This window comes from Cucurbita moschata, unplaced genomic scaffold (assembly GCF_002738365.1).
Source record: "Cucurbita moschata cultivar Rifu unplaced genomic scaffold, Cmos_1.0 Cmo_Scf00008, whole genome shotgun sequence".
NCBI lineage: Eukaryota > Viridiplantae > Streptophyta > Magnoliopsida > Cucurbitales > Cucurbitaceae > Cucurbita > Cucurbita moschata.
Window position 1 is genome coordinate 2,247,470 of NW_019268524.1, and position 9,578 is coordinate 2,257,047.

Below are 9,578 nucleotides of genomic sequence, written 5' to 3' on the forward strand. Positions count from 1 at the left end.
AGATAGCAATAAACTTAAAATTTAATTCTAAATATTTTAATTTTTATCTAATATTTTTGTTGGCTTTTAAACGTACAAAACAAATAAAATTTAAATTTAAATTATTATAATTTTTAAAATTTAAGAATCTAAAATTTCACCTTTCCGAGGTAAAATTAAAATTTTATGTATTTATTAAATGTTTTTAAATTTTTATAAAAAATATATATTTTTTAAGGTAGAAATTAATTAGACAAAAGTTGAGAGACCTTCTAATTTAACCTAATTTTTACACCAATGATTAAATATTTTGGGAGCGTGTGACGCGGGTAAATAAAGTGCGGTGGAAGAGAGAGAGAGAACAGAGTCGCCGCCATGATCCAATCCATCTGGACGATGGATGAACAAGCGAGGCCTTTCTTTTTGACAGTTGGGTTCTTCACGTTCCGTAAATCAGAGAACAAAAGAAGAAGAAGGTCGCGTGGAATTCGCTTTTGTTTCTCCCAATTTAATATGCTCAGCGATCCAATGATGATGCCTCTTCTCACTACACAGTCCTACCAATTCAACTGCCCAAAATTGGTCAATTCTTGACGAAATTTCGTCTTCTTTCGGTCAATTTTCTTCATCTTCTCCACTGTTTCGCTTAGCTAAGCAATACGTCTTCACTCAGAAAGAACTTTCGAGCTGTTAAAAAAAGGGCTCTCCCTGTTTCCATTACGTGACCATTACCCCACATGAAGCTGCAGATACCTTTCCTCATAATGTGGTTTTTTTCCCCATGTTGGTTTGTTTTAGAGCGCTCAATCGATTACTAAAGAGCTTCTCACTCTCTTGTTTTTGTTCTTCTTCTTCTCTGCTGCATTGATTTTGATTCTGTGTGTAATGGAATAGTCTTTGATTGAAGTTTTGTCTTGTGGGTTTTTTTGGGTTTTTGATTTTTTGAAATGGGTTTGAGTTGGAACTAATTTTCGTCGGCTGTGATCGTTTGATTCCTCTTTTTCGTTTTGGAAATCTGGGTTTGTTTGTTTGTTTTTGAAGTGTGTTTTGGAAATGGCACCGAGATTGGGGTTTTTGTGTTGGTGGGGAACGGAGAAGGACTCTCAAAAGGGAACTCCGGTGGTTGTGACGATGGAGAAACCCAACTTCTCCGTCGTGGAGATCGACGGTCCTGACGCCGCATTCCGGCCGGTGGAAAAAAGTAGAGGCAAAAATGCTAAACAAGTCACATGGGTTCTTCTTTTAAAGGCCAATCGAGCTGTCGGTTGCATTACTTGGCTTGTTACAGTCCTCTGGGCCTTATTGGGAACAATCAAGAAGAGGCTGATCTACAGGCAAGGAGTCGCCATTGAAGACGGGAAGTTGGGAAGAGGGAGGTTACTGTTTGGAGTAATTAGAGCTTTCTTAGTGACTTCCATGGCGATTCTTGCTTTTGAAATGCTTGCTTATTTCAGAGGCTGGCATTATTTTCAGAATCCTAATCTCCACATTCCTCAGGCTTCTGATTTGCAAGGATTGCTTCATTCACTCTATGTTGCTTGGTTAACTTTTAGAGCAGACTACATTGCTCCTCTCATTCAAACACTCTCTAAATTTTGCATTGTTTTGTTCCTTATCCAATCAGTGGATCGTATGATCCTTTGTTTTGGTTGCTTGTGGATAAAGTGCAAAAGAATTGAACCCAAGATTCAAGGGGATCCCTTCAGGTTGGATGATGTGGAGGGAGCTGGACACAAGTATCCAATGGTTCTTGTTCAAATTCCCATGTGCAACGAGCGCGAGGTACACTTTTCGATCTATTTACCCCGTTCTTTTCTATGTATGTGATGAATCTGAGTTAAGTATAGTTCATAATTGATTAGCTTTTAGGAGTTTTGATGATCTAGGAAAGAAGGGGAGTGTAGATATTTGAATAACTTAGGCATTAAACAGCCATTGAAAACAAGTTCTTGATGAGCAGTCTATCAAGATTATGTTAGATTCTGAATATAAATGGCTTTACGACGATTTCGTGCAGGTTTACGAGCAGTCTATCTCTGCAGTCTGTCAGATCGATTGGCCAAGGGACCGTTTACTAATTCAAGTTCTTGATGATTCTGATGATGAGAACATTCAAGTGCTAATTAAGGCAGAGGTTGCTAAATGGAGCCAAAAGGGAGTGAACATAATCTATCACCATCGATTAATAAGAACAGGATATAAAGCTGGGAATCTCAAGTCTGCAATGAGTTGTGACTATGTTAGAGACTATGAATTTGTAGCAATTTTTGATGCTGACTTTCAACCAAATCCAGATTTTCTTAAACTCACAGTTCCTCATTTCAAGGTGGAACAACGAAAACCCGAATGTTTTTTCCCCCCAGATCTTTGTCGATTGTAATTTTTGTTAATTTTCCTGTTTGTGTCATTTTCGTGTAGGATAACCCGGAGCTCGGTTTGGTTCAGGCCAGATGGTCTTTCGTGAACAAGGACGAAAACTTGCTGACACGTCTTCAGAACATTAACTTGTGTTTCCATTTTGAGGTAGAACAGCAGGTTAATGGAGTGTTTCTTAATTTCTTCGGTTTCAATGGCACTGCTGGTGTTTGGAGAATTAAAGCCCTCGAGGAGTCCGGAGGATGGCTCGAAAGAACAACAGTAGAGGATATGGATATAGCTGTGAGAGCCCATCTTAACGGCTGGAAATTTGTATTTCTAAACGACGTTAAGGTAACCGAATCTGTCACTTCGTTAACTTGAAGAAACTATGATGTCAGCTTGACTTGTCTAAGTATCCATCCTGTTGGATAACAACTCGAACATAACTTCACTGTTGAATGTGTGTGTTTTCATTTAATCTAAACCTTTAAAACTTTTCAACGTAAAATTCAGGTTCTTTGTGAAGTTCCCGAGTCGTATGAAGCATATAGGAAGCAGCAACATCGTTGGCATTCCGGTCCTATGCAACTATTTAGGTTGTGTCTTCCAGCAATCATAAGTTCTAAGGTATTGTCTCGTGTTCGGATTCTGTTATTTAAGCTATTAGCTGCCTCGCCGTTGCGTTACACCGAAGAGATGATCCTCATATCTTTTTATAATACAGATAGCAGCATGGAAAAAGGCAAATTTGATACTGATTTTCTTTCTATTAAGGAAGCTCATCCTTCCCTTCTATTCCTTCACGTTGTTCTGCATAATTCTTCCTCTAACCATGTTCGTACCCGAAGCCGAGCTTCCTCTATGGGTAGTCTGCTACGTGCCCGTCTTCATGTCCTTACTCAACATCCTTCCATCCCCAAAATCTTTTCCTTTTATCATCCCCTACCTTCTTTTCGAGAACACTATGTCTGTCACCAAATTCAATGCCATGGTATCTGGCTTATTCCAGCTCGGTAGCTCTTATGAGTGGATTGTGACTAAAAAAGCTGGCCGGTCCTCTGAATCCGACTTACTGGCTACTGCTGAAAGGGACTCGAAGGTAATGAATCAAGCGCTGATCTATAGAGGCGCTTCTGAGAGCGAGCTTTCTGAGTTGAGCCACTTAAAGGAATGCGAAAAAGTAGCCGCTGCACCTGTCAAAAAAGTTAACAAGATATATCGGAAAGAGCTAGCGCTCGCGTTTCTTTTACTTTTAGCTTCACTCAGGAGTCTCTTGGCTGCACAAGGAGTCCACTTCTACTTCTTGATGTTCCAAGGTGTGACCTTCCTCCTTGTAGGCCTTGATCTAATTGGAGAGCAAATGAGCTAACCACACACCAATGGATCAAGGTGGATAAACACCATTTTCTTGTGCTGTAGCAGCAAGTTCTGTTCGTGCAGTATAATTCGTCCCACGGAGGAATCAGTACTCAACAATGCTGAATCCGACCTCAAATTCAATAACACAGTCGATATCGAAGTTCTTCGTCATACTCATACATCATCTGTTATTGTAATCATTCATAAGCTTTTTCCAGCAGTTTAGTGTTTATTATGCAAATAAGTTCTACAGCCTCCATTGATTTTTTCTTGTGTGTAGTTCTGGCTTTTCGAAGACCTCATCATGCACCGGACCCGAATCGAGCTGCCGTTGTTGTAGCTTTCTGGTTTTCGGAACATGTAAGACATCAACTTCTCTGTAAATGTACTGTTTATCCAATCTAATTTATATATCATATCTTGTTTTCTTCCACAATTTACTTGTGCTGCAAAGTAGAAAGGTAGTGTCGGCAGGCAAAGTAGATTAGAAAATGGTTGAATGCTTTGGGTGGCTTAGATTGTTGGTTCAGATACCTTTTCAATCCTTATTAGAAGAAGGGTTTGGGGGGCCAGGATCTGTTGTGGGCATATGCTGATTCCTTGTTTCTTTTTTGGTTGTGTTTGTGGATAGTGGTGGCTACTGCTATTGCCACCGGTTGGTGGCATGATTTAATGATAAATTTGGCCATTCTTTTCTTGACCGGTCATGTATGGCCCTTTTTTATTAAAGCTTTGTCTTTAGCTTCGTCAACCTCTATCGATCATAAAGCTATGATTTGGCGAAATGTGGCATGACCCACGTCTCTTGCACGTTTTCAAGTTGGCCAACTTGGACATAGTCTGGATTTTCATGGTGAGAAGTTTTGGTTTTCAGTAGGCCAGGTTTTAGCTTTCTCTAAGATTATCTCTCTTTCTAAGATATGGGTATAAAATGCTAACTAGGGAAATGCTCTTACGTTGAACTTGGTGACGATAGAGGAACCAACCCGCCTGCTGTGGCGGGGCGGCTTTTTTCCCTACCCGTGGTTGAACTCCTCTAGGCTCTGCTTTGTGGTGTGAAACTGTCTCGTAGTAACGTTTTAGTATTCTAGAAGCATTCTTGACTAGCTAAAGAATGCTTTTGTGAGATCCCACATTGGTTGAGGAGGGGACCGAAGCATTCCTTATAAGGGTGTGGAAACCTCTCTCTAACAGACGTGTTTTAAAACTGTGAGACGACGGCGATGCGTAACGGGCCAAAGTGGTTAATATTTGCTAGTGGGGGACTTGGGCTGTTACGGCTTCTCGACCTCTTTGCTTATGTTCTTGACATCTTTCATGAAGTTTATGTTCTTGACATCTTTCATGAAGTAATGAAATAGTTTAGATTTGACATTCTTCGTATATGAAAAATCTATTTACATTTTTCCATTGTGTGCCTCGTAAAAGAAACTCGCCCTTTTACAATATCTACTAGCAGTGGACTTAGACTGTTACAACCTCGAGCTTTAAAAAAACAATATTTACTTTAGACGCAAAACACCCGTTAAGAACTCGCTAACGAGCATGTTCTTGGTTTCTTTAGCTGATGGAATTACAGTGAAAAGTGTTTGAGAACGGCAATTGCTTGAGTTCAAACAAAGTAGAAAGAAATGAAAGAATGAAAGGTAATGATAATAATATACAAGTGAGATTCTTATTATAGTACAGCTTTTCAACAAGTTAATCATCTGGTTCTTCAGAAAAGTCTGGCTCGTCAGGCTTTCGCAGCTTCATTAAGTTAACATCCTTAAGCTTTTGTGCTCCTCTACGTGTGTTTGCAGCAAACCTCGACGCCAATATCGTGACGCCGAGGTTTTGTTTTGCTTGAGAATAATTAGATCGTGGATTATGTTCTTCCTCTTCTAGCTCGGCTTCATCGGCCATTGGCTTTTTGGGATTCAACGAAAAAGACTCCTGAATACTGAGCGTCTTTGCTATGATTCTCCTCTTGAACCGACGCCATGCTGCTTGAATGAAGCAAGCAGCCCATGTTCTCCAGTGGTAAGAGTAAAACCGAAACGTGTGTTGAAGCTTCTTGCTATGGAGACGTCGAAACTGGTTCGCTACGAATTTGAGATCCTCGGCTCGTAGAGCAAAGGCTTCTACTTCAGTGATTGCTCTAACTGTTCTAGTAGAAGATGGCAAGCTGATTGATGATTTTGGTAGCAATGCCCAAGCGAGAAGCTCTTCTCCACAAAAATCTCCAGGTCTCAATGTTATTGAATTGAAGAAACCTGATCTTCCTCCATCTGTCGTGGAACTCTCGAGCATTCCTCGGATGATGAAGAACATCTCGGTAACAGGATCTCCTTCACGAACAATGAACGTGCCTTGCGTACATAAAGACGACGCTAATCGCTCACAGATCGCGTCGAGAAGCTGATCATCCATTTGTGCAAAGAAAGGAACCTGAAATTTTGGAAAACAAGAGGTTTAAGTCCTTGAATTTTAGTTCGTAACAACTCAAAGAAAAACTTACACGTCGAACAAGGTCGAGGCACAAGTGACGCTGAATATCTCGACGAAGATCGGTTGGAAGGGCTTGTAAGATGGATTCTTCGTCAACACCTCGCGTTGCAAGCCACTTATACTGAACAAATCTCCGCACACGTTCTTGTAAATCTTCGGGGAGCTGCCGATGATTCATCCACTCCTCTGTGTCTCGCCGCTTCACCCGCCACTCCTCCAGTCTCACGGTGATGGATTGCAAATAAGTCTGCACTAGTTTTATGAAGTTATGAGGAACAAGCAAAGATAAAATTATCACTTTTCAAGAACATTGATGGGTTTCTTCCTTTACCTGCATATTACCAATCAAATGAGCAAACAAGACCAAACCCATTATAGCAATGAGGATAGCAAACGAAGTTTCTCCTATGAAGGTGCTTGTCTCCAAACCCTGACCATAGGAACTGAGAAATTCATGAACGAAACACGTTAAAACGTCGAGAAGAGAGCATTCCGAGAAGCAAAGCCACAGTTTCCTACAAATATACCTCAAGTTCTGTAAGCCCCACCAAAGACAGTAGAAGTACTTTTGAGCGAACCCAAACGAGATGACGTTTTTCGAGATTGCATTGGCAAATATCCCGTAATTGAAAACGACATCTTCATCGGGAGAACATTGGGTAAATACTGTTGTGTTTACTTCCCATATCCTACGGTTGACATCATTTAAAGTACCACAATCGAGATAGTCGAGATGGCATTTCGTAGGACTGAATTCCCTTCTGCAGGTGAACTTCCAGCACATGGCATGGCGCTCCACAGACAGCAAGTACCATGCTGCTCCTAAGATCTATATGAACAAGAACAAACTTGAAACAGGTTGGCTTTGAAGTAAAGATTTAGAATGTAAAAACGAGGATCGCTCGGGTTCGTTACGTACATGACTAGCTAGCATATACAATACAAGGTTATAAGCAGCTCCTGCCCAAGCAGTCTTTGTGACAACACCAGTAGTTTTGATAATGTGGGAACTCAATGGGAAGATCAGGTAGAACCTTGGAATGTACTGAAGCAGAACTATTAACACAAGAGTATTGTTTGTATGGTCTGCATGAGAGCTTCTAATTGCTGGCATTATAAACCATATCATAATCTGTCAACACAAGTTTTAGTTGGACTTAGTTGATATACAAAAAGAAAATATTTGTAACAGCTCAAGCCTACCGCTAGCAAATGTTGTCCACTCTGAGTTTTCCCTTTTAGGTTTTCCCTCAAAGTTTAAAATGCGTATACGAGGGAGAGGTTTCTACATCTTTACAAAGAATGCTTTGTTCTCCTCTTCAACTGATGTGAGATCTCACAATCCACCCCTTCAGGGCCTAGCGTTCTCGCTGGCACTCTGCCTCGTGTCCACCTCCCTTCGGGACCCAGCGTCATCGTTAGCACACCACCCCGTGTCTGGCTCTAATACCATTTGTAACAGCCCAAGCCAACCGCTAGCAGATATTGTCCTCTTTAGGCTTTCCCTTTCGAGTTTCCCCTCAAGGTTTTTAAAGTGCATATGTTAGGGAGAGGTTTTCACACCCTTATAAGAATGTTTCGTTCCCCTCTCCAACCGATGTGGGATCTCACAATCCATCCCCTTCGGGGCCTAGCGTTCTCGCTGACATACCGTCAAACGCCCACCCTCCTTAAGGGCCCAACATCCTCGCTGGCACACCGTCCGGGGTCTAGCCGAAATTGTTCTCTTTGGGCTTTCCCTTTCGAGTTTCCCTCAAGGTTTTTATTAAAACGCGGCGTCTACTAGGGAGAGGTTTCCACACCCTTATAAAGAATGCTTCGTTCCCCTCTCCTCTCCAACCGACGCGGAATCTCACAATATTTCAATATTGCTTCGAATGCAACAGCTCACAAACAAATCTAGGCCTAAACTTTCAAGGATTCTTAATCCTGTTCTTTTATGGCTCATAAAAGCAGGAAAACATGATCAAAATAAGTATGAAATGACTCTAAACTTCAAAGCTAAGATTTCAAACATGAAGTTAGTAAGAACACAAACCAACGACATGAAGCAAATACCTGAGGAAGAGGCAGAGAAGCAATCAGATCTATACAGAAATCAGACGTCAAGTAACGTTTAGCAATCTTCTTTGGATCAGTAACAAGTTCACCTTTCCCAAAAACTCTCGAAGTAGGTGAAACATAAGCCATCCGGAACTTCAAAACCATATGAAAAAGATAGAACACATCGGCAAAAGTGCGAAAAACAGTCACAGCAATTCCCAAATTGAAATCAGTAGTCATACAAGACGATCTATTATGGTGAATCACTGAAGGAAGGTAGAAGAAAAGAGGATCAACGAAAAGAGCTGTCAAACAAGAGAACAGAAAAACCCTATTCCATCTCAGAATCGTTTCACTTTCAGGGTTAAGAATCCACTTCCGTTGTGCCTCATTATTCTCCACAAAAATCTTGAATCTCCCTAAATCTGAACTAATTTTACCTTTATCCCCAATCGCATTCGTTAATGGAGCAGTCCCCATTTTGAAAAATGGTAATGCGAACTCAAAACGCCTCTTACCATCGTTTTTCTCCCATGGAAGCTCAAGATTCTTCTTCTCATTGGAGTAAAACCTAAAGAAACGCAAATCAATCAAGCAAAACGATGAACAAATGAAGAAGAAAACGAGAGAATTGGAAGAATCTGTCAATACCTCACGAATTTCCCTTTCTTCAATTCCATGCTTGTTTTGTTCGTTCTCGTTCGTTCATTCAGTCAAATGGATTCATGATCCGGCTCGATTTCAGCATCTGAAAGTGGAGAAAACAAAAGAATCCCCCAAAATTTGAAGTGGGTTTTAAAGAATCTTGAAGAAGAAGCAAAGTGAGAGAGAATGAATGAGCACCAGAAACGTTCTGCAGTGCACATTACCAAATAACGGAAAGATTCTTCACATTGTATTGAGGGAAAAGAGAGAGAGGATCCCGCAATGAACGCGCCCAAATGGTGGCGAAATAATGATGGGGGGATTGTCTTTTGCGGTTGACTTCGCACTAAAAAAGCTGGCAGAACAAAAAAAAAACGCTACAAACTATGAGTTAAATGGAAGAACTAACAGCTCAGATTTTGGGGTCAGTTTTTTTTATTAACGATGAACTGGGTATTAAATATTTTGATTGATCTGATCTGGTTTGAGCTCCATTTTTTGTGCTTGTTTCTGGGTCCGAAACGAAATTGATAAACAGGGCTTTGAGGAACGTGATGAGCATAAAGATGATGGCAGCGAGAGATGACAGAGATTTGGGTTGAAATTGAATCCATTGATTGCCAGCTACAAATTTTTTTCTCTATTGGGATGCAAGACTTCAGTTGCAGGCGGGAAGAAAGGTTTTTTTTTTTTTTTTTTTTTTT

The 9,578-nt window shown here is 40.7% G+C and overlaps 2 protein-coding genes across 5 annotated transcripts; one reads left to right on the forward strand and one right to left on the reverse strand.

Moving 5' to 3' along the window:
* Positions 1–323: 323 nt before the first annotated feature.
* On the forward strand, positions 324–4,132 carry LOC111446388 (probable xyloglucan glycosyltransferase 5). 2 transcript variants are annotated; one of them, XR_002711055.1, is made up of 6 exons: positions 324–1,761; positions 1,997–2,305; positions 2,398–2,688; positions 2,851–2,964; positions 3,062–3,889; positions 3,977–4,132. XR_002711055.1 is itself a non-coding variant. In XM_023085195.1 (5 exons), exons 1-5 carry the CDS (start codon positions 1,033–1,035, stop codon positions 3,704–3,706), a joined length of 2,088 nt encoding a protein of 695 aa, XP_022940963.1. In that variant the 5' UTR covers positions 324–1,032; the 3' UTR covers positions 3,707–4,132. The 2 variants fall into 2 exon arrangements, 1 of the variants encoding a protein (XP_022940963.1); XM_023085195.1 differs by having other exon boundaries at positions 3,062–4,132.
* Positions 4,133–5,325: 1,193 nt separating this feature from the next.
* LOC111446387 (probable cyclic nucleotide-gated ion channel 14) lies at positions 5,326–9,529 on the reverse strand. Of its 3 annotated transcripts, none has more exons than XM_023085193.1 (9): positions 9,073–9,528; positions 8,881–8,977; positions 8,748–8,800; positions 8,245–8,382; positions 7,106–7,318; positions 6,714–7,015; positions 6,518–6,629; positions 6,197–6,433; positions 5,326–6,126 (listed from the first exon to the last, which is right to left on the reverse strand). In XM_023085193.1, exons 3-9 carry the CDS (start codon positions 8,787–8,789, stop codon positions 5,398–5,400), a joined length of 1,773 nt encoding a protein of 590 aa, XP_022940961.1. In that variant the 5' UTR covers positions 8,790–8,800; positions 8,881–8,977; positions 9,073–9,528; the 3' UTR covers positions 5,326–5,397. The 3 variants fall into 3 exon arrangements, with proteins under 3 accessions (XP_022940961.1, XP_022940962.1, XP_022940960.1); XM_023085194.1 differs by having other exon boundaries at positions 8,670–8,800; XM_023085192.1 differs by having other exon boundaries at positions 8,245–8,800; positions 9,099–9,529.
* Positions 9,530–9,578: the final 49 nt, after the last annotated feature.

Coding starts and splice junctions, on each gene's coding strand:
- LOC111446388 (XM_023085195.1), top strand. CDS start 1,033: ATGGCACCGAGATTGGGGTTTTTGTGTTGGTGGGGAACGGAGAAGGAC. Junction 1,762..1,996: donor CCATGTGCAACGAGCGCGAG/GTACACTTTTCG, acceptor GATTTCGTGCAG/GTTTACGAGCAGTCTATCTC. Junction 2,689..2,850: donor TATTTCTAAACGACGTTAAG/GTAACCGAATCT, acceptor CGTAAAATTCAG/GTTCTTTGTGAAGTTCCCGA.
- LOC111446387 (XM_023085192.1), bottom strand. CDS start 8,909: ATGGAATTGAAGAAAGGGAAATTCGTGAG. Junction 7,016..7,105: donor TGTATATGCTAGCTAGTCAT/GTACGTAACGAA, acceptor TTGTTCATATAG/ATCTTAGGAGCAGCATGGTA. Junction 6,630..6,713: donor TGGGGCTTACAGAACTTGAG/GTATATTTGTAG, acceptor TGAATTTCTCAG/TTCCTATGGTCAGGGTTTGG.